Raw genomic sequence first — 21,688 nt, forward strand, 5'->3', positions numbered from 1 at the left:
AAAGTGGAAAATTTAAAAAGACAAAATACAAAGTAGAAAAAACAGGTATTTTCTCTTCCTTAAAAGCAGATGACTGAGGCACCTGGGTGCCTTAGGCGGCCGACTTTGGCTCAGGTCATGATCTCATGGTTCATGACTTTGAGTCCCGCATCGGGTTCTGTGCTGACAGCTTGGAGCATGGAGCCTGTTTCGGACTCCCCCTGTGACTCCCCTCTCTCTCTGTCCCTTCCCTAGCTCATGTTCTGTCTCTGTCTCTCAAAAAATAAATAAATAAATGTTAAAAAAAAAAAAAATCAGATGACTGCTGAGGTGCCTGTCTGGCTCAGTCAGAAGAGCCGCGACTCTTGATCTTGGGGTTTTAAGTGCAAGCCTCACGTTGGGCGTAGAGATGACTTAAATAAATTAAAACTTAAAAAAAAAAAAAAAAGCAGATGACTGCTTAAGAATTCCAAGTTCTGGGGCACCTAGGTGGCTCAGTCAGTTAAGCATTGACTTCGGCTCAGGTCATGATCCCATGGTTCATGGGTTCAAGCCCTGCATCAGGCTCTGTGCTGACAGCTCGGAGCCTGGAGCCTGCTTCAGATTCTGTGTCTCCCTCTCCCTCTGCCCTTCCTCTGCTCATGCTTTGTCTCTCTCTTTCTCTCAAAAATAAATAAACACTTAAAAATTTTTAAAAACACAGAAATAGAATTCCAAGTTCTTCCTCCATTACTATTACTGTGTTCCTCAAGACTGCCCATATGCGGTTAACATTTCCTTCTCTTTCTTTTTTTTTTTAAGGTTTTATTTTTAAGTAATCCCCACACCCAACATGGGGCTTGCATTTACAACCCTGAGATCAAGAGTTACATGCTCCACTGACTGAGCCAGCCAAGTGCCCCAACCTTTTATTTTCTTAAAGCTGCAAGGAGCATCGTCAATTCCAAGGGTTAATTAAGAGCATAACCACAGACTGTTGAGACCCCAGCACTGTTTCTGTGTAGGTGAGCACAGCAGGACTTGGAGAAGAGTTAAGCCAACTGTAGGAGATCAGGTCTGTGACTCAGTGGGCCTCAGCACTTAAAGAATAAGACTTCACTTGGTTTTCTAAAGATCATCCCTTCTAAACGGTCTAAGACAAGGGGTCACACTCACTTGAACCAGCTGGTGACCGTCATCATCACATAGAGGGAAGCCAAAAAGAACACGAAGTGGAAATAGGAATAGCTATAGACGGTGCCTCTCTTCTCATCATAAATGACCCGTGGTCCCTCCTTCACGTTCTGCTGCTCTTCAGTGTCTGTGAACGACAGAGCGAGTGCAAGCTCATAGAGTGAACACATGCACGCCTGCCACTTCAGCAAAGCCACACTCACTAACTTCAATCCCAGGGGCTCTTGAGTAGGGAAGATGTCGAAAGCCATCTTTACCCACATCTATACCCTAAGCACAACCCCCACCCCAACTCTAGAACCGTCCTCCACAGGATGAGTTACCTAACATCACATTCACTTGAACAGAGCAGAAGAGAGCCCTTCCAAACGTGAACTTATGATAAGCTCAGATGACAATGAGGGAGCACACCAGGGGTTCTCAAGCCCCTGGGATGCTCCGATCCAAATGTTCATTCCTTTGAAAAATGTACTTCCTCCTTCTCTAAGTCTCTCTGTATAATTTAACTTATATGTGAACCAAAACATAAACTGATTCCTGCCTGCTAGAATACGAACACAAATAAAACCCAGTAACCAGGAAGAATATGGAAAGTATATCAACAGTAAACCAGCTTTGGAGTAAGAATCTCCTCTTACCATTCAAGTAATTTTGCTTGAATCCCAAATATCTACACCTACAGCCTAGTGCCACAGGTCCGCAGCACCACAAGGCTGAAAGGAAGGGGAAGTTCTCTACTCACCCTCTCCATCGGGGCCGAAGCAAAAACAACAGCGAGCCACCTGGAAGAACAAACCCAACAGAGTCAGGTGGCTTGCATCCCACTTTTCTACCTCCACATCAGTAAAGTACTAATGGCCATCTGTGTGACATGCCAAGCCTTCCCGTGGGAACTGTATCCCAGGCTCTGAACTGCGCACATTGTTTCCCTTCCAAAGGATTTGATTAAGCATCTGTTCTTCCCAAGTGCTCTTGTGCTGGTGATAGGAAACACAACACACATGGGTTGAGCCACGCACACCCCCTCAAAGGTGTTCACTTAGTGATTGCTCAGCTACTTAGAATGCTGTGAGCATCCTCTGGATGGCAGCTCCCAGGCTTTGGCTCAGCCACAGAGCATTACTCTGCCCTACAGCAAGCTTTTTTGCTACATTAAATGACTGCACATGGCAGGGGTGTAAAGGCGCAGCCATTGACCCTTGGGTACAGCTCTGATGGGTCCTATCTGCTCTGGAGCACCAAAACAGTCAACAGTGGCTTTGTTCAGCCTCCGGTGCCCTTCGACTTCACCCTCTGCCCAATTCTGCTTCCTTCCTCTTCCTTCCTTCCACATGTGTTGATCACTAACAGACACACTGCACATCAACTCTGCCTTGGCAGCTGCTTCTGGAAAACTCAACCTGAATCACAAGGGGAATGAGACAGATTCTCACTCTCCTGGAGCTCACTCCTGGTGATGATTTGCTCTCCTTGCTAGGATTATTATCCCGTTTGCAGGTAAGGAAACTGAGGTCAGGCAGGGTGAATAACTGGCCTGAAGTTACAAAACTAGTTTAGTCACAGAGCTGGGATATAAATGCAGGATGGGAAATCCAAGGCCCGCAATTCACAAAAGGCAACAGGTAGCATGTGAAATGTAGGAGACGGTGGAGCTGGCAGAATCAGAAATGGTTAAGGCTATGAGGTCTGGAAGCAGGAGGCCCACCTCCATTTCCTATGAAATCAGGCTGCTCAACTGTCTGCCTCTATGGAGACAGGGGAGCTGAGAACCGGGATGGATGGGATGCTTTCCTTTGAAGACTCTTTGGCACCTTTTAAACGTGGTACCATGTTCATGACCTACTCAAAACAAGAAACTAGTAAAAAAAAATTGGATTATGAAAAATTACTACATGATTGCAGAAGGACTCTGGTAAACGGGGTAAAAAAACATTACATGTACCAATACAAGGTGGGAAATGCTGGGTCCTTGGCACTTCCTGGCTGACCATGTTTTTACTAGAAAGAACAGAGAGCCAGGGATAAGGACATAGGTGCTTGAGCCTTTGTCTCTTTTATATACTTCAAGGCCAAGCCCCTGTTTCCCTACTACATCAGGGAAACTTCTAATAAAGGGATTGGCCTTGACAGAATCTTGGATCAAGTTACACAGTCTAATCATTCAGTGGGCTCAAGACATGGTGCCCTGGGGTCCTAGTTCTTCTGAAGCTTCATTTAGCATAAGAAACTACCAACTCTCTCCTTCAAAGGTGTATCCTGTGAAACGGGATAGAAGGAGAGCAAACCAACTTCCGTTTTGCATGTTCTTCGGTTCAGAAGGAAACACTGGGACACTTTCCTTAGAATGAGAAGGAAAACATCCTCTTAAAGCTAACTTAGAGACTTGCTGTTCTTTGAGCTTACGCTCTACACAATCGGGACATTGAAGCCACAGCGGCACAACCGCAGCAGGTGGTCACCCAGCCAGTGGTGAGAACAAACGCCTGCCTTCTAGAGACCATTCTTTTCTGTGTAATAAGCAGTAACCTATTCAGACTCAACACAGATTCCTCCTTTTTCAAGTGACAGAGAGAGCTGCTGAATGCTGCTGGCAGACTGACAACCCTTCATAATGCTCACTATCTCCAGGTCAGGTGCAGGAAAGACCCTCCCCAGAGACCCAGCTGCACAGAAGAGTGCCCGTATCTGGAGAGACACCAGGGCTCTTCCATCCGGGGAAAGCTATCAGGATACTGTCTGGGGCCCGTGTCAGGCAGGGCTGGCAGCAGGGCCAGGAGCCAGGAGCCAAGCTCTCGGGCAGCGGCATTCAGGAACACAGACTTTGGAGCCAGAGCGCACGGTTTACATGCCAGCCAATCAAAAGTTTAAATAACTTCTGCTTTTTCCCCTCTGTAAAACAGAGATCAAACCCTTACTGGGTTTTTATGAAGATTAAATGAAATCACAAATGTAGTGCTTAGAATAGTGCCTGGCATATAGCAAGTGCTGTAAGTCTCAGCCATCATTGGAACCTCCTGTTCCATTCCTGGGCTCAGGGTTGAGTCTTTTCCTGGCTGCCTCCATGCGATTAGAACTTTCCTGACCTTAGTGGATGTTCCAGAGGGCCCCAGCAAAAGACTTTTGCACAAATAAGGAAATAACAGGCATTCTGCTGACTGATAGGCATCTGTTCACCACCCTGATTCTCTGGACACCTACTGTTCACAATTCTTTACGCAGTGAAGGAATGGACACAGTTAAATAAGCTCATGCACCGACACTGCTCAGCAGTGTGGCATGGAGCAGATGCTGTTTCCTTCCCTTCTCCGTCTTTTTCTCCTTCTTCAAACAGCTATTACATATAACCTCATGGTCATGCTATATACGGAGGACAAAGACAGGTATGTAACAGAGGAATGCACTAGAAGTTAAAACAAAACAAAACAAAACAAAACTCACACACATTCCATTATGACAGAGGAAAAGAGCAGAGAGCAGACGGACCAAGCTACCCAGGCCTCTGGTGGAGATGGGCAGCAAGGCCCAGCAGAGGCTAATTTCGTTGGAGGAAAATCAAAGGTACATTTGAATCCCCATAGTATCTACAAGGCATTGTTTTTTCCGTACAAAAATATGGTATTCTTCTTCGAGGAGAAAAATGGGATCGTGGAATGCCAATCAATAAAGATGCAAAAACACGTAAAGAGCCTTCCTGGAAAATAGGTCTTCTGAGATAAAGCAGAACAAGGGGAGGAAATGAACTTACTTCCAGTTCAGGGGCTGCATATCGGCCTTGAAGAGCGTCAGAACTTGACCTTGTCGTGGACGTCAAGCTAAGAAACAAACACATGTTATATCACATCAAAGGAAGGGCAGAGCCGCCTCCCTGCACCCTCTTGTTGGGGCTGCTTAAGTCTATTTCATCTTTCAGTACCCCACTTTATTCCAAAATGGATGCATCATTTTTATAGTTCATGTCTTTTTACACGGATTGCATTAGATCATTTTAAGCAAAGAGAGGTCTGCAGATGAAGAAATAAATCTTTTGGTCCTATTATCTTGGTTTTCACTTCTCTCTCTCAAGCTGCCCAAAATAATTTTCTGATTTCCCTTTTATCTTTCCCCTCTCTTTGACTACTCTCACTTAGAAGGGATCGAAATCAACAAAAGAACCCAGAGACAGCAGTAAAAAAAGCAAGGGCGTGAAAAGCAAAGGTCACAGTTACTTACTGTGATAATCAACCTTTGGCAGAACAAGGTTTTCTGTTTGCAATTCAATAGAGTAGCTGTGAGTGTGATTTAAAAAAAAAAAAAAAAAAAAATTCTTCCTACCACTCTCCCTACACCCAGATAGGTAAAATGTTATAAAATCTGGCTTACAAGGGTAATATAGGTATATCTTCTGGGGCGAAGAAAAGGAAATACTTTAAGCAAACAGAAATGTATAAATACTTAAGTTTCCAGCTAACTCTATAAATTCCTTTAGCAAATATCTACTGAAGGCCTGCCATGTGTCAGGTCCTGTTCTAAGCCCTGGGGAATTTAGTGAAAAAGACAACAATCCCTAGCCCCTTGCACGAAACCACACACGCACGGACATATCCTATGTGCCAGCCTGGAGGCGGGTAGGGAGTGTGGCCACTGGAGAAGCAGGAATTAGCAGGTTCATTTCAACCAAATAAACCCCAAGAGGCAACACTGCTTTTCTCTGTTCATTCTCATCCTCTTTCTCAAGGAGAGAAGAGATCAATGAGATGCAAATAAACAATAAAAAGACTTCCTCATAAAAAAGTCTTCTGGGATCCAAGCGCACTCCTTTTGTGAGCCACTCAAGCCCAATAGCATCACTTTGGTTTCTGCTCTGAACAGATGGATGCTAACGGAGGACCACTCCATTCCCACTTTCTAACCTCAAGCTTAATCAGAGGAATTGTAGAGATACTTCCTGATGGTTGTGCACCCAAGAAACACACACACCTTGCTCCTGCATGTAAGAGCATGCTGTATTTTCTGCATGTAAATTATGATTTAATATATCATTTCTGTGGAGGAAAAGTTAGGTTTTGATTCTGGCACCTCTGTTACTTTACTTCCATCGTCAGAGAGCAATAAACTAAGCTTTTGTTCTTCTAAAAATACCTGCATTCAGTTCATCATTAATGACACAGAACTTCTCTAAGTAGATGCTACTATAAAATATTATTATAATTCAGTCATGGCCTTTACCCACAAAATACTCTTCTTGGAATTACCTTAGAAACGTTGTTTTTACAAACTCCTTAAAAGCTTAGGAAATTCTTATTGTCTGCATTCTATTACTCAGAGCCATCTGTTTGGTGAGCACAAGACGAGTTGCTAAACAGCAGCCCCTGGATTATGCATTAACCTCCTCCTTTCCAGGGCTAAGGTATGAGCAACTTTCACCCAGTGCTTCCTGTCGGGGGGTGGAAGGAGACTGACAACATTTGGTTGGGACAGTGTATCACCATACAGATAAGTCATAGCCTATACACTGTCTCTAGTCTTCACTCACAAAAAGCCAGCACTGTCTGGCAGTTATTGTGACAACCAAAAAAAAACACCTCCCCTCCAGCCACCCACCCCCTCCCACCGCCATGCCCAGGGCCTCTTCCATATCGGCAGAATGATTCAAAATTCAGGTGGCCCTCCGCACCTGCTTCAGCTGCTTTTGGAACTGGCCAAACTCCCCCAGATCAAAGAAAATCTCTACAGAACATGTCCAGACTTTCCTGTTGGAGACCATAGATTCTGCTCCCTGACAAACTTACAGGGCCCTTGAGGGATCCCATGACTATTCCCACCCTTAAAGGGAGGAAGTTCAATTATGTTCCCGGTACACAGTATAAGTGGTGATTCACAGCTCCCAAAGGAGACCACCATCCCATGTGAACTGGGCGGGGGTGGGGGTGGGGGGAGGGGGACGCCTTAACATGCCCCCGATGCAGAACCAGGAAAAAATTTTTTTAAGTTTCTTTATTTTTTACTAATCTCTACACCCAACCTTGGGCTGGAACTCTTAACCCTTAGATCAAGAGTCGCATACTCTTCTGACTGAGCCAGCCAGGTGCCCTGAGCCAGGAAGATTTCTGATAGGTGAGGAAGTGGCAGGATTCCCAAAATAAAGGCTGTACACCGCTCCTTTTTTTTTTTTTTTTAATAGATCCGCCTTTCTTAAATAAAAGTGGCAGACACAAAACACACCAAAAGAATAGACACCTTGATTTGCCAATTCTTCTCAGTTTAAGCCAATCTTCTCTTCAATTCTCTTACCAACCTTATTCTTATTCTACATAGTCTACTCCATTGCCACGAAAGTTTCATTTTGAACTACCAAGTTGTTTGACATTTAATAAAGATCCGTAGTTTTTCTAATTTTCTATTCAAATTTCTTAACATTTAAATAATAATTTTTTTTCTCATAGGCATAGTTGACACTGAAATAGCCAGGACCATTTTACAGCACAAATACCTCCCGATAACAAAATGAGACAAATCATACACCTTATCCTTGTACCTCAGAGAAGCATCTGACTCCAAGCAATTCCAGGGGCAAAAGTGATTATGAACATGCCTCTCCGAGTACTCTAGCAAAGGAGACTCAAGGAAAAGTTTCCTGAGATCGGGGGTAGAGAATCACAGAAATAGGCTCTATGCCCCTCAGTTTCCTTTTTATGTACAAGGGAATTGAAGCTGATTGCCCCCAGGATCCTGCCAGACTGCACAGTCTCAACTTGAAGCCAACAAAATAGTAATTTCAATCACCTAACGATGCCTAGGTAGCTCAGCTGGTTAAGTGTCCAACTCTTGATTGCTGCTCAAGTCATGATCTCACAGTTGGTGAGTTCAAGCCCCACACTGGGCTCTGTGCCGACAGTGTGGAACCTGTTTGGGACTGTTTGCCTTCCTCTCTCTGCCCCTCCCCTGCTCACACTCCCTCTCTCTCCAAAATAAATAAATAAAACATTTTTTAAAAATCTAGAGACCAAGAAGGGGATTAAGGAATAGTTAGTGGAGGGTGGGGCCCATTACAGCAAAGATCCAGGCCTAAGTGGGGGTAGGAGGGTGGATCTATAGAAAGAGCCATTGGGGAAACTCCTACATGGGGTCCAAGCTGTGACACTTCTTCACAGCAATGATGCCTGGGTACAGTAGAAGGGGCATCTGGAGGAAAATTGACTTCAGTTGGAAAGCTAGGGAGTAGGTTTAGGTTGAGCCCTCTTTCAAGCTAAAACAGCAAAGATAAAACATACTCATAGTGAGTCATGAGAGCTCCCTAAAGAAGCATGTATGTCTGTGTGTTGGTGGAGGGACAGTGGAGCTGGCTGGCTCCAGATAGGGAAAGAGATAGTGCAGTGAGCCTTCCAGGACCTTACAAAAAAGTTAACCCCAATCCCAAGCAATCATGTGACTTTCAGTGAAAATGTGTGATTTCTTCTTGCCATTTGCAACTACATGGGTGAAACTAGAGGGTATTATGCTAAGCACAATTAGTGAGGCAGAGAAAGACAAATATCATGTAACTTCACTCATATGAGGACTTTAAGAGACAAAACGGATGAACACAAGGGAAGGAAAGCAAAAATATTATAAAAACAGGGAGGTGGACAAAACATAAGAGACTCTTAATTATGGAGAACAAACAGAGGGTTACTGGAGGGGTTGTGGGAGGGGGGATGGGCTAAATGGGTAAGGGTCATCAAGGAATCTACTCCTGAAATCATTGTTGCACTATATTGTGCAACAATATTATATTATATTTTTTTTCTCATAGGCAATATTATATTATTGGATATAATTTTTTTTTAATTAAATAAAAGAAAAAACACTTATCACGATGAGCACTGAGTATAGAATTGTTCAACCACTCTATTGTACACCTGAAACTAATATAACATTGTATGTTAACTATACTGGAATTAAAATTTAAAAAGACATTTCAAAGCATAATAAAAAAAGAAAAGAAAATGTGTGACTTCTTCTCCTTGTAACATTCAAACTACACAGTCTTCAGTTTTCCTACAATGTCTATCAAGAATTCTAAATATTCCTTAAAGGGGGGGGGGGCGGATTCTAGATATTCCTGCAATCATCTTTTTTCCTTTTTTTTTTTTTTTTTGAGGGAGAGAGCACACGCGCAGCAAGAGACAAGAGAGAGGAAGAGAGAATCTACACCTTCAGCACAGAGCCCGTTGTGGGGCTCAATCCCATGAACCGTGAGATCATGACCTGAGCTGAAATCAAGAGTTGTATGCTTAATGGACTGAGCCACCCAGGTGCCCTTTCTGCAATCATGTTTAATTTTTTTTTTTTCAACGTTTATTTATTTTTGGGATAGAGAGAGACAGAGCATGGACGGGGGAGGGGCAGAGAGAGAGGGAGACACAGAATCGGAAAGAGGCTCCAGGCTCTGAGCCATCAGCCCAGAGCCTTACGCGGGGCTCGAACTCACGGACCGCGAGATCGTGACCTGGCTGAAGTCGGACGCTTAACCGACTGCGCCACCCAGGCGCCCCTCTGCAATCATGTTTAAATGACAGTTTCCACGCAAGCAATGGAGCCTCGTTTTGTAACATTTTCCAATCTCTCATTCCTCTGAGTCTGGGAAGAGACATAATATCTAGAAAGTCAAGATCCGAAAACGTAAACTGGGCTGCCTCCCCTTCCCAGCAGCATTCTCTGACTTGAGGCTCTACTGGGCCTGATCTCACTTCCCTGGGAGCCCAAGACACTTGGCTAGAGAGTTCTCAAAGCTGACTCCTCCTGGAGCTGCACGAATCCTCGCAGTGAACACTAATCACCAGCCTCCGGAGGGGTGCTTCACTGAGTCCTGGGAGAAGTAGCTGCCCATCACAGGGAGTGTGTTCGTGCCCTGCGTCCCACAAACACTCCTGGTCACTCTGCACTCTGCTCATGGAGATGCTGTTAACGCCCCCCCACCCCCACCCCAAATCAGGTCTCGTTACTAGCATTCAGAGTATTTGTTACCAGCATTCAGACAGATTTTAAGTAGCAGTGGTCAGCTTTGAAAATTGTTATCTTTTGGGAATATCAACCAAAAGGGGTGAGGTTTTATTTATCACCTCTCACGCAAGGGTGGCAGTGAAAATCTGACACGGTGAAAAGTCCATGCTGCAAAACAACACCATGTGGCAGTTCTATCAGCACACTAAGTAGAATTGTTGCCACCTTTCCACTGACAGATTTATAGCAAATCTAGGCCCTATTTCATCTAAGCAGCAGACACCTTTTTTCATGTGTGATGAGGCATTCAGCAACCCACACAAACACAGAGTTTTATTCTGTCAAATATCTTTCTAGGTTTTTTTAAATAATACAAAAACAAAAGAAATGCTACCTCCCTATAAAACAAAACCAACAACAAAAATAAGTTATCTCTAATACCACCGCTATTATAGGTTTGGTGATTTTTTTCTATAGAAGTAAACATAACCATATTTCATTTGTATTCATTGTAAATAAATGTTTATTTATTTTTGAAAGAAAGAAAGAGAGACAGACTGGAAGGGGGGGGGGCAAGGCGGGGGGGCAGGCTGGGGTGGGAGAGGGAAACACAGAATCCGAAGCAAGCTCCAGGCTCCGAACTATCAGCACAGAGCCCAACATGGGGCTCAAACCCGTGGACCGCGAGATCAGTACTTGTGCCTAAGCCAGATGCTTAACCTACTGAGCCACCCAGACACCCCAACTATATTTTATTTTTGAAATGGAACCGTCTATCATTACATTTTAGTAATCTACTTCCTCCCACATAATTTGCCAATATTTTTTTACATACTAATACAGAAAAAACTGAGTGATAAATGATGAAATTAGTCACGCTACTGCCATTTCCCCCAAAGCTCAATAATGACAGACTCAGGGAGGAAAAGCTTACTCAGAAAAAGGAGAGCTGAGAATTGGCAGTCAGCATTTGGCTGGCTTTATGGTTTTCCTGAAAACATTCACGAACTTGAGCCTGAATCCCATCCACTACTTTGGACGTAGTAGGTACTCAGTGAACAACTATGGAATTAATAAGAATGAAAGGTCGAAATGGTGACCGTGGTTCTTTCTGCTGCAAGAAGGAGAATCTGTCACTATGTCAGGGGCAGGATAAGAACCAGTATCACACAACTGTCCCTGGAACAACCACCTGCAACACAAGCAAGCATTTCATGGCTTGATGCGTGACTGAACAAGTACTCAAGACCCAGTTCCCACATCTTCAAAACGTCTGTCGGTCCCTTTCTAAAAGTAGGGAGTGTTAGAAGCTGTAAGAGAATGTGCCAACGTTCTCAGAAAGACATTTTATTTCTATTAGCCAAGGGAAGATCATAATGTACCTATGCCAAGTTGAAATTTTTATACACTGAAACGTAATAAACAAAGCGGAAAACCTAAACATGAAAAAGTCACTGTCAAAAGGAAGCTTAGTGATCAGGGAAATACCTAACAGAATCAGTAACTAAGCATTTCTACCCGTTACTTTTCTCCCTTGGGCAAACTCTTAAACATTCTAAATAAAGGTGGAACACACCCCACGACTAGCATGTGAACGACAGTCTGCTTTAACAGCACTGTGGGTTTTAGCATAAAAGAAAAGGGACGTTTCCTGTCTTTCTCGGGCCAAACACAAAATGACTGTGTAAGTACTGCTCTGTATTCTTTCCATCAGCAGCAGAACAAATGATACTTCCCTTGGATTAGAAAGCTGCCAAAACATTCTGGCACATACTATCTCTTCCCTGCTTTGTATTCCCTTGCCCTCCAATAATGCTTTAGCAACTAATATCCAACCGTCTCCTGAATGGCTACAATGTACTATGTCTCTAATTTATTTATGCATATAAATGCAAGTAAGGAAAGTGAAGTCCAAACACTGTGCTTCCATGCTGTAATACAAACTTTTAACTTCAAGCTATTTTTCCTCTTCCTCAGATGGGATTTGTTTTGCTATCTCATAGCTGCTACAACTTACTTAAATTTTTCTCTGCACTTTTAAGTCTGCAAGGATGGTCTCAAGTTATCTCCTAAGACTTACCATGAATATAAGATGCACACGAACAAGAGAGTGGTACCTAGTCCAGTAACCAAGTTTTCGTCTCTGTACAGGTCTTGGCCGAACTCTGGCACACAGATCGTAACGTTCTTCCCATGCTCATCTAGAACTTACGAGGAAAAGACAAAATAATCACAGTTCATCAGAAAAGCTTTTGGTAACTCACAGACGCATTCGTTTTGGGAAAATATGCGTATCTTTAGAAGAGTTAAGACTTATCATTGGAGACTTTTAGTCCACAGCCCAACTTGACTCAGACTAGACTAGATTGTTGCTATGTCAAAGCACTCCCTCCCACCTAAGCACCCTCTTAGCACAAGACCCTCAGATTCCAGCTCCAGCGCCAAAGGGTTCTTCTGTTCCATGATGTAATAAGAGTCTTGCTCTTCTCAGTACTATTCAAACAGTAGCAAAAAGTAACATTAGATCCATTTATCAGCTGACTCAGCAGGCTCTGAACAGAGGTAGGATGCAGACATTAGCGAGTTTCCACCGTTGTCTATCCTCTGTGGAACAGTGGTGAGGCTACTCAACAACCAGACATGACTAGCTGGTCAACAGCCACCTGAACAACAGCCTCTACCCAGATGTGAAGTCCCTTAATTGCCAGTAACGGGATGGTCATGACTCTAGTATCCTTTGCTTGCTTGTTACCCACTTTCCCAGGAAAGTTCTCCCATAGCGATTCATTTCTTTAAATTCTTTACACTTTTGTTAAAAAAATATATATATATGTCGTGTTTCTTTTTATTGATCAGGTATCTAAATTTATGGCGCTAAAAAAATCAGTTTATCTATAAACAGAATAGCTTATTTAAAGAAAAGGTCTTTCCTCAACAATACTGCGGTGTGCATTAATTCCATTTGTTACTATTATGCACAAAAACCTTGCTTACAAGGGGATGGTATAAACATATCATTTTGTTCACTGTATTTAATAGGCATAACTGGCTAATAGTTACTAAATCATAATGTAAAGAAATGTGAGAGGTGCCTGGGTGCCTCAGTCGATTAAGCATCCGACTTCTGCTTAGGTCACCATCTTGCAGTTCATGAGTTCGAGCCCCACATCAGGCTCTGTGCTGACAGCTCAGAGCCTGGAGCCTGCTTCAGATTCTGTGTCTCTCTCTCTCTCTCTCTCTCTCTCTCTCTCTCTCTCTCTCTCCCCCCTCCCCCATTCGTGTTCGTTCTCTCTCTCTCTCTCAAAGTAAATAAAAACATTAAAAAAAAAAAAGAAATGTGACAATATCCAGGTACATGCTTTCTGAATGTTTCAAATTACAATCTATGAGTGCTGCCGATACCTATGGGAGAGAAGAAAATTACCTGTGCAAAGATGGAGGAAAAAATAGTGTCTAATCTGGGAATATTCTGAGATTTTCAGGATTTCTTAAAAATTTTGAAAGCCTACATCATAATAAAGATTTCTATCATATTACCATCAGTGGTACTTTTTTACTTAACACAGAATCTCCTATCTATCTATCTATCTATCTATCTATCTATCTATCTATCTGTAAGTAAATTCTACGCTCAACATGGGACTTGAACTGATGGCCCTGAGATAGAGAATTGCAGGCTCTACTGACTGAGCCAGTCAGGCACCCCCAGAACTTCAATTTTAAATATCCAAGTTAGATCTGATTGCCAATAAGAAACATAAACATAAATTAACAGTCTAAAAATCATCTTACACACATGTACATTCTAGTTATTTGAAGTCAGACTAGAATTATTACTGGTACCCACATTTGAAACAGTAAAAATAACTGTGTATGCTGTGGTTTAAGGAATCTTTATTCTTAGGCCAACAAAAAAATAAAATTTCCCAGGCACCCCAATAAAATGTTTTTAATTGACCAAAATACTAACTTTTCTATTTAAGTAGTACCACCTGAAATTAAAAATAAGTTTTTTTCTGTTTTTAAGTGAGTGATACTTGTCATTTAAAAGAAAAATTCTGTAACCAAAAACCTCATTAAATTAAAACCAAAAACTAATAGTCATAAAAGAAAGTGTTGGGGCACCTGGGTGGCTCAGTTGAGTGAGCATCCAATTCTTGATTTCGGCTCAGGTCACGATCTCACAGTTCCTGGGAAAAGCCCCCTGGGCTTTGCGCTGAAAACACTAAACCAGCTTGGGATTCTCTCTCTCCCTCTCTCTCTGCCCCTCCCCTGCTGAAGTGTAATACACACATACATATATAAGAAAGTCTTAAAGAAACTAGATTTAGGGGCGCCTGGGTGGCTCAGTCAGTTGGGAGACCGACTTCAGCCCAGTTCAGGATCTCATGGTTCACGGATTCGAGCCCCGTGTCTGTGCTGACAGCTCAGAGCCTGGAGCCTCCTCTGGATTCTGCGTCTCCTTCTCTCTCTACCCCTCCCCTCTCTCTCAAAAATAAATAAACATTGGGGCGCCTGGGTGGCGCAGTCGGTTAAGCGTCCGACTTCAGCCAGGTCACGATCTCGCGGTCCGGGAGTTCGAGCCCCGCGTCAGGCTCTGGGCTGATGGCTCAGAGCCTGGAGCCTGTTTCCGATTCTGTGTTTCCCTCTCTCTCTGCCCCTCCCCCGTTCATGCTCTGTCTCTCTCTGTCCCAAAAATAAATAAACGTTGAGAAAAGAAAAAAATTTAAAAAAAAATAAAAAATAAAAAATAAATAAACATTAAAAAAAATTTTTTTTAAGTAGAGTCAAGATAGAGCTATTAAAAAAACTGAAGCCAGGATAGACTATAATTAATATAAGACCTACGACTGTATCATTTGGCACCAAAAGTAGCCATAAAGACAAGACTCACACAGTATGTGTATATAAAACTTTCAAAATTATCTTTGCATTTTTTCTACATTTAAAAAAGGAAAACAACTTCAATTTCCTAAAGACAGTATATTTACTTAACCTTATTTATACAAGACAAAATGTACCCCCCCACACATTTATATATAATTATGTGTATATATGTGTGTATACATTTATATCCACATTTATATACCACAAAAGTGAAACAGATGATGAAATAAAATGAGCTCAGAAATCAAAAGATGGAATGGTCTTTTGGTCTTTTACTGGCAAGTTTCAGGTGCTCATTATTATAACAATTTATAATATAATAGGGCTCTTATAGTTCTTCAGTAATCATTTCAACTACTCTGTAATAACAGCTAACCTTTATGGAGCACCTATTACCTGCCAGGAACACACACACACACACACACACACACACACACACACACATACACACACACACTCTCTCTCTCTCTCTCTCTCTCTTTGAATTCTTTAAAAACAATCCTATAAAATAAGAATCGTATTTAATTACCTTGTTAAAATAATAATTAAAATCCTTATTTTAAAGACAAGGTATCTAGGCAGAGAGAGGTAAATAACTTTCTACAAGTTACTGAAGGGGCAGAACCAGGCTATAAAGCCAGGCGGTCCGACTCCAAAGTTCACACATGTTTTGTTGTCTCTAAAAATAAACATTATTTAAGATGAGCGATTCGAAGTCACACAGCCAGCATATGATAGAGGCAAGTCAAATCCTGTCTCCTGCTTCCCATTCCCATGTTCTTCCCAGTCTCTCTGACAGAGAGATGACCACCACTTAAAGAAAATTAATTAATAACCAATTAAAAAAAAAAATAAGCAAAACACAAAAGTTCTTCGAAAACACAGATTAGGCCCAAAAGCAAACTCAACAGCCCATCTTTGTTTCCGTCTTTCCTACACAGCAGGAAGACTCAGAAGAAGGAATTTTCATTTTCACATCCCACGTTAAGGACTTTATTTAGAGAAAAATCTAGATCTCTCTATTTCGATTTATTGCATCTTTGACATTCTAAACAACAGCTCAGTAGAGACATATTCCTTCCTCCGCAATGAAAATATTAATACCACAAACACCTGCTCCCTAAGAGTCCAGCTGGCTTACCTACTTCTACAGGTTTGCTGGAGAGAGCTGAGAAAGTGAGATAGGTCACATAGCAGCTTATGAGCCCCGACTGCAGTAGCCCGGAATGTGGCTGTCCTAGAAAGTGAAAGTGATAGATTTCAACACAGCATTTTACATTTCAACAATAAATAAGCCAAAAAAAAAAAAAAAAAAAAGCTCCCGACCCCTAAATGATATTCTTCAAACTGAGACCCCCATCGTTAAAGGAAAGAAGAGGTATAACATGTTTTCCAAATAACATTAAAAAGGTTGATTAGGCCAAACCTAACTCCCACGTTCTGCCGAGTTCTCTACCTACCATCACGTTATTTTAATAATAACTACAACTGTACTTAAACGCTCTGCCTAGTCTTCCTGAGGTTCATTAACACTAGCTCTTAAATCTTAAGATCTCAGAAGAAAATTCACCATCATTATTTGTGAGACCACATAGCTTAGTGAGGTAAATGACAGAGATATCATAGTGGAAAAAAGCTCAATCTGTTAACAGACAAAAAAAACTTGTGGGAATAGCAGTTCAGGTCAGAGAGGAAGGCACTGGGGCTCGGCATTCATTGAGGAAGGGCTTTAATATGTTATAATATTTAAACTAATCTAAGTGTTTTTATCATTCAGAATAACCACGATATGATAAAAGGAATTTATCAAATTTTGGTGAAATTTTCTACCACCTGTCTACATGAAAAAATTTATTTCATCCAGTCTTCCCTCTGATTAAATGTGTTTTGAGTTGTAGTTATTAAGAGTTATAGACTCTTTTATAATGTTGCTCTTTGGCACGAGAGTAAGACTCACCTTAGCAACTAATGACATTAAACCAAATATTTCAAAATATTACAACTATTTTAAAAGGTAGGATTTAACCCAAACAGTATTTTAATCTGAACACTAATATGTTTTAGGGAATTCTTAACTGATCAGTTAAAGGGACTGGGAGATTAGTATTCTCAATTTCAATAATGTACTTGAAATTTTCAGTGCCAGAAAACCTTTAAATTATCCAATGCTAGTTCATTTTTTTTTTTCCTTAAAGTTTATTTATTTAAGTTATCTCTATACCCAATGTGGGATTTGAACTTACGACCTGGAGATCATTCTTCCAGTAGGGACTAAACCATCCAGGTACACCAATACTAGTTAACTTATTAAATCACCATTTTAGAAATGATTTGAAGAGCTATAAATTATTGGCCACATTGCCCTTTTCCTATCTAGAAACCTGAATGTCATTTGGTTTTCTACAAGGAAATTAGGCCATGGACACTTCTTTCTATAACCAAAGATGGCAGTCTGGCTTAAGACATCAGAAGTTGTTTATAAAAGACAACTCGAGTCTGTACTTTCTAAAGCACTTCCAAAATCCCATTATTTCTTCCCTTTGCCTTTGTGGATTGTTTGTTTGTTCGTTTTTAAGTAAGCTCTATGCTCAACATGGGGCTTGAACTCATCAACAGGAGATTAAGAGTTACATGCTCAACTGACTGACCCAGCCAGGCACCCCTCTTCCATTTGCCTTTGAAACAACCTTAGGTCACGTCAGGTTTACAGATTTCTGTTGGCTTTACTGAGAAAGGACTTGGATCTGAGGAAGGTTAGCTCGTGGGCCAGCTGCTGGCTCAGCCAGATCAAATTTCCTGCTTCTTGACTCCTAGACCACATGGTCCCTGATTTTTGGTCCACAGGCCTTGAGTGAAAGATGAGCCCAGAAAGCACTCCTTCCTCAGCCTTCTCATTCAAGTTTTACACAGAGATTATAGGGAAGAACTTAATATACAATCAGGGCATCTTCCATTTAAACGCTCCTTGTGGTACATTCATTAATAATGGTTAATAGCTGGGGCGCCTGGGTGGCTCAGTTGGTTGGGCGTCTGACTTCAACTCAGGTCATGATCTCACGGTTTGTGGGTTCAAGCCCCACATCGGGCTCTATGCTGACAGCTCAGAGCCTGGAGCCTGCTTTGGATCCTGTGCCTCCCTCTCTCTCTGCCCCTCCCCTGCTCACGCTCTCTGTCTCTCTCAAAAATAAACAAACATTAAAAATAATAATAATGGTAATAGCTATCTTATTTATTGCCTTTACTACATTGAGATCTTTCTTGACAAGAAGCATGCCAACTATCCCATTCAGCCCAAGTGAAGACTTCAATCCCACCCTTCCTACTGCTGACCCATCCATGATAAATTATGCAGTGGCCAGAATTTAAAAACAAAACAAAACAAACAAAAACACCGGGTTTGGTCAAAGACACACAAAAAATATACAAATGAGGAGGGATGGAAAAAACTTGTGCTTACGATTTTGGACACAAGGCGAGATGGCTACCACTGAAATAAGCAGACACAGGCCTCCGTTCAGCCCCAGGAGAATTTTGTTTTCCAGGCAGCCATCCTTCTGGGTGTAAAACACTGCCATCAAAATCAAGCCTCCGGTGGCGATGGAGTACATGACGAGTGTCACCAGGGCCAGAGCGGCATACCACAGCTTGTTGGTAGCTGTGCCGGCAGTCCTGTTTCTCCAGAAGTGGTAAGAGGGAGAGGAGAGAAAACAAGGTGATGAGGCCCCTGTTCTCTGACCACGCTTACCGTCTCGCAGGCGGTAACTAATGCTATCAGCCCCCAGGCCGCTATCACCCCAGTTGTCCGGAAGACTATCATTTTATCAACAGTTAGTCTCAATCAAAGCTAGAAGGTACAGGTAAACATCTCAAAACAATTTTGGTTCAGGCTTAGAATTTTTCCTAAACACTACAACATTCCGTTTTTACATATGTATTCATCAACTAAAATGTACTTGCACAGACTTGACTCTAACCTCTCCATTCTTTTTTTTTTTTTTTTTTTTTTTAAATTTACTGTGAGAGAGAGAGGAGGGAGAGAGTGCACACACACACATACACATGCGTGCAAGCGGGGAAGGGGCTGAGAGAGGGAGAGAATTCCAAGTGTGGAGCCTAATGCAGGGCTTAAACACACAAACCATGAGATCACAGCCTGAGCTGAAGTTGGAAACTTAACCAACTGAGCCACCCAGGCGCTCCGTAACCTCCCCATTCTGAAAAGGAATCGCCCTGGGATAGGTTTCGGCAGTATTAAAAAGCAGCTCTTGGGGTGCCTGGGTGGCTCAGTCGGTTGAGCGTCCGACTTTGGCTCAGGTCATGAACTCACGGTCCGTGAGTTCCAGCCCCGCGCCGGGCTCTGTGCTGATGGCTCAGAGCCTGGAGCCTGTTTCATATTCTGTGTCTCCCTCTCTCTCTGACCCTCCCCCGTTCATGCTCTGTCTCTCTCTGTCTCAAAAATAAATAAACGTTAAAAAAAAAAAAAAAAGTAGCTCTTAGTTAAGTTCTCTTTGTGGTTTCCCTCTCAACAGAGCCTGGAGGGGCTGCTGTAGCAGCTTCTGCTAATGTCCATCTTCTCTGTAGGGAGAGACAAACTTCACTCAAAGACTGGATGACCTCGGCCCTTTCATCCCTCTGCTGCAAAGGTGGGTCTGTAGTGGTACTGCTTCTCCGAAGCGATGCCACATAGGATTAAAAGAGAGTTGGGTTTTTTGTTTTTTTTTAAGTTTACTTATTTTGAGAGGGGGTTTATTTATTTTGGGAGGGGCAGAGAGAGGGAGAGGGAGAATCCCAGGCAGGTTCTGCACTGTCAGCATAGAGCCTGACGAGGGGCTCATATTCATGAGATCATGAGAGCATGACCTGAGCTGAAGTCGGACGCTCAACTGACTGAGCCACCCAGATGCTCCAAGGGAGAGTCTGAAAAGAATAAAATCAGCTAGGAAAGGAGTAAAAAACTGTAATGGGATTTACAATAAAAACGCTTAAAGAAGTGATTAATTTTCTCTCTAGTTTATGTAAATATTAATAAAGGGATAAGAGAAATGAGCGGTGGTTTAACAATCTATAGAAATCGTTGAGGACAATAACAAAACAAGAGTTCAAAACCGCTCAATCAAGACGATAGAACCATAGGGAGCACGGGTGAATCACTGTCATCTGCCTTATGATTTAACTGCCACACTGTAACCACATTCTCACAAACCTTCACAGAGAAAGCAACTTGCTTAATGTTTTCACAGAACTGGAAAGTATTCAGGCAACTCAGCTAAAATGTTTTAATGATGAAAAAGTTACTGCAGCCAGAGACAAATAGGGAGGGAAGACCAAAATCATAATGACCATCATATTCCTGAAACCTCGCCAGTGACCACAGAATTAGTCTAACATAAAAGGCACATGAAGGAAATAATAGAGTAAGACTTGAGAAGGGGTGGGGGGGAGTGGATGTAGAAGCCAAATGGTAATCGATGACAGGAACAGAATGCAATGTATAGAGAAAGGCAAACACTGCTGACCAGCGTGTGGGTAGGGTGCAACTGTTCCTTTACTGGTCTTTTGGGCTGTCGCTAGCATATGAAGAGTTTCTTATAGTCAATATAGGTCTACATTCCCAAAGTTAAATTCCCAACCCTAACCTCTCCCTTCAACTTTAGACTCATATTATCCAACTGTTCAGCGCAGGGGGTGGGGGAAGGGGTCTGGTCCGAACTGACTTCCCAAATGCGCATCTCTACCCCCTAATCCTGCTTTTCTTCATCTTCCCAAACTCAGAAGATGGCAGTTCCATTCCTTCCTTTTGGGAAGGGAAACTTTTTTTAAAAAAGAAAAGAACTCCTGACTACAGTCTTTTTTCCCTCCCCTCACCCAACCCCACCTCCTCATCACCACCAGCAAAGTCCATGAGTTCCAATTTTGGAATAGACTAGAATCTGACTACTGCTACCATTGTCTGAGCTACAGCCATCTCTCACCTGGATTATCTTCCACGGGCCTCCTTACTTGCCCCTCTGACACCCCAAACCTTTCCTGGAATTAAAATATACTTTGTATCACTTTCCTCTGGTTTCAAACCCCACTAATGCCCTTCCTACCTCACACAAATGCCCCAGAAACCCGACAGCATCTGGCCAAATGGCATCTCCTACCTCACCTCTGGTGCCCATCCCTCACCACAGGGGTGCAGCACATTGGGCCCCCATTTGCCCCCAAACAAGCCGGGCATGGGCCCGGCACAGTCCTGCCTCAGCCTCCACACTTCCTTCTGTTTGCAGTGGTCTCCCTCACACCTGATCATGAAGCCTTTCCCTGCCCTGCTCTCCTCAACCCCCACACCCTGCTTTCTTTTTCTCCGGTCTTTTCCCATTGAACCTGTTAACTTATTTACTTGATCATAAATTGGTTATCTGTCCCTGCCTCCTGCCCTCCCCAACAGGAGAAGGTAAGCTTCATAGAGCAGGACATCACTGTGTTCTCTGCTCTTCTCCTGCTATTGAGTGCCTGGCAAACAGGTGCCTACTGAATATTAGTGTAAGAAATGTCAACTGTTAAAAAATAACTTTGTGGGGGTGCCTGGGTGGCTCAGTTGGTTGAGCGTCCGACTTCAGCTCAGGTCATGGTCTCAAGGTTTGTGAGTCTGAGCCCTGTGTCTGACTCTGTGCTGACAGCTCAGAGCCTGGAGCCTGCTTCA

At 42.6% G+C, this 21,688-nt stretch overlaps 1 protein-coding gene across 1 annotated transcript in view; it reads right to left on the bottom strand.

Annotated features, from left to right (window-relative positions):
* SERINC5 (serine incorporator 5) overlaps window positions 1-21,688 on the bottom strand; it is a 103,484-nt gene that overhangs the window by 6,213 nt on the left and 75,583 nt on the right. The window contains exons 6-11 of the mRNA XM_043592961.1: window positions 18,458-18,669; window positions 16,142-16,237; window positions 12,194-12,320; window positions 4,898-4,964; window positions 1,895-1,934; window positions 1,135-1,279 (exon numbers count right to left, since the gene is read on the bottom strand). Coding sequence (XP_043448896.1) covers window positions 1,135-1,279; window positions 1,895-1,934; window positions 4,898-4,964; window positions 12,194-12,320; window positions 16,142-16,237; window positions 18,458-18,669 — 687 coding nt within the window. The remainder of the gene's footprint in view (window positions 1-1,134; window positions 1,280-1,894; window positions 1,935-4,897; window positions 4,965-12,193; window positions 12,321-16,141; window positions 16,238-18,457; window positions 18,670-21,688) is intronic.

The sequence above is a fragment of the Prionailurus bengalensis genome, chromosome A1 (assembly GCF_016509475.1).
Source record: "Prionailurus bengalensis isolate Pbe53 chromosome A1, Fcat_Pben_1.1_paternal_pri, whole genome shotgun sequence".
Classification (NCBI taxonomy): Eukaryota; Metazoa; Chordata; class Mammalia; order Carnivora; family Felidae; genus Prionailurus; species Prionailurus bengalensis.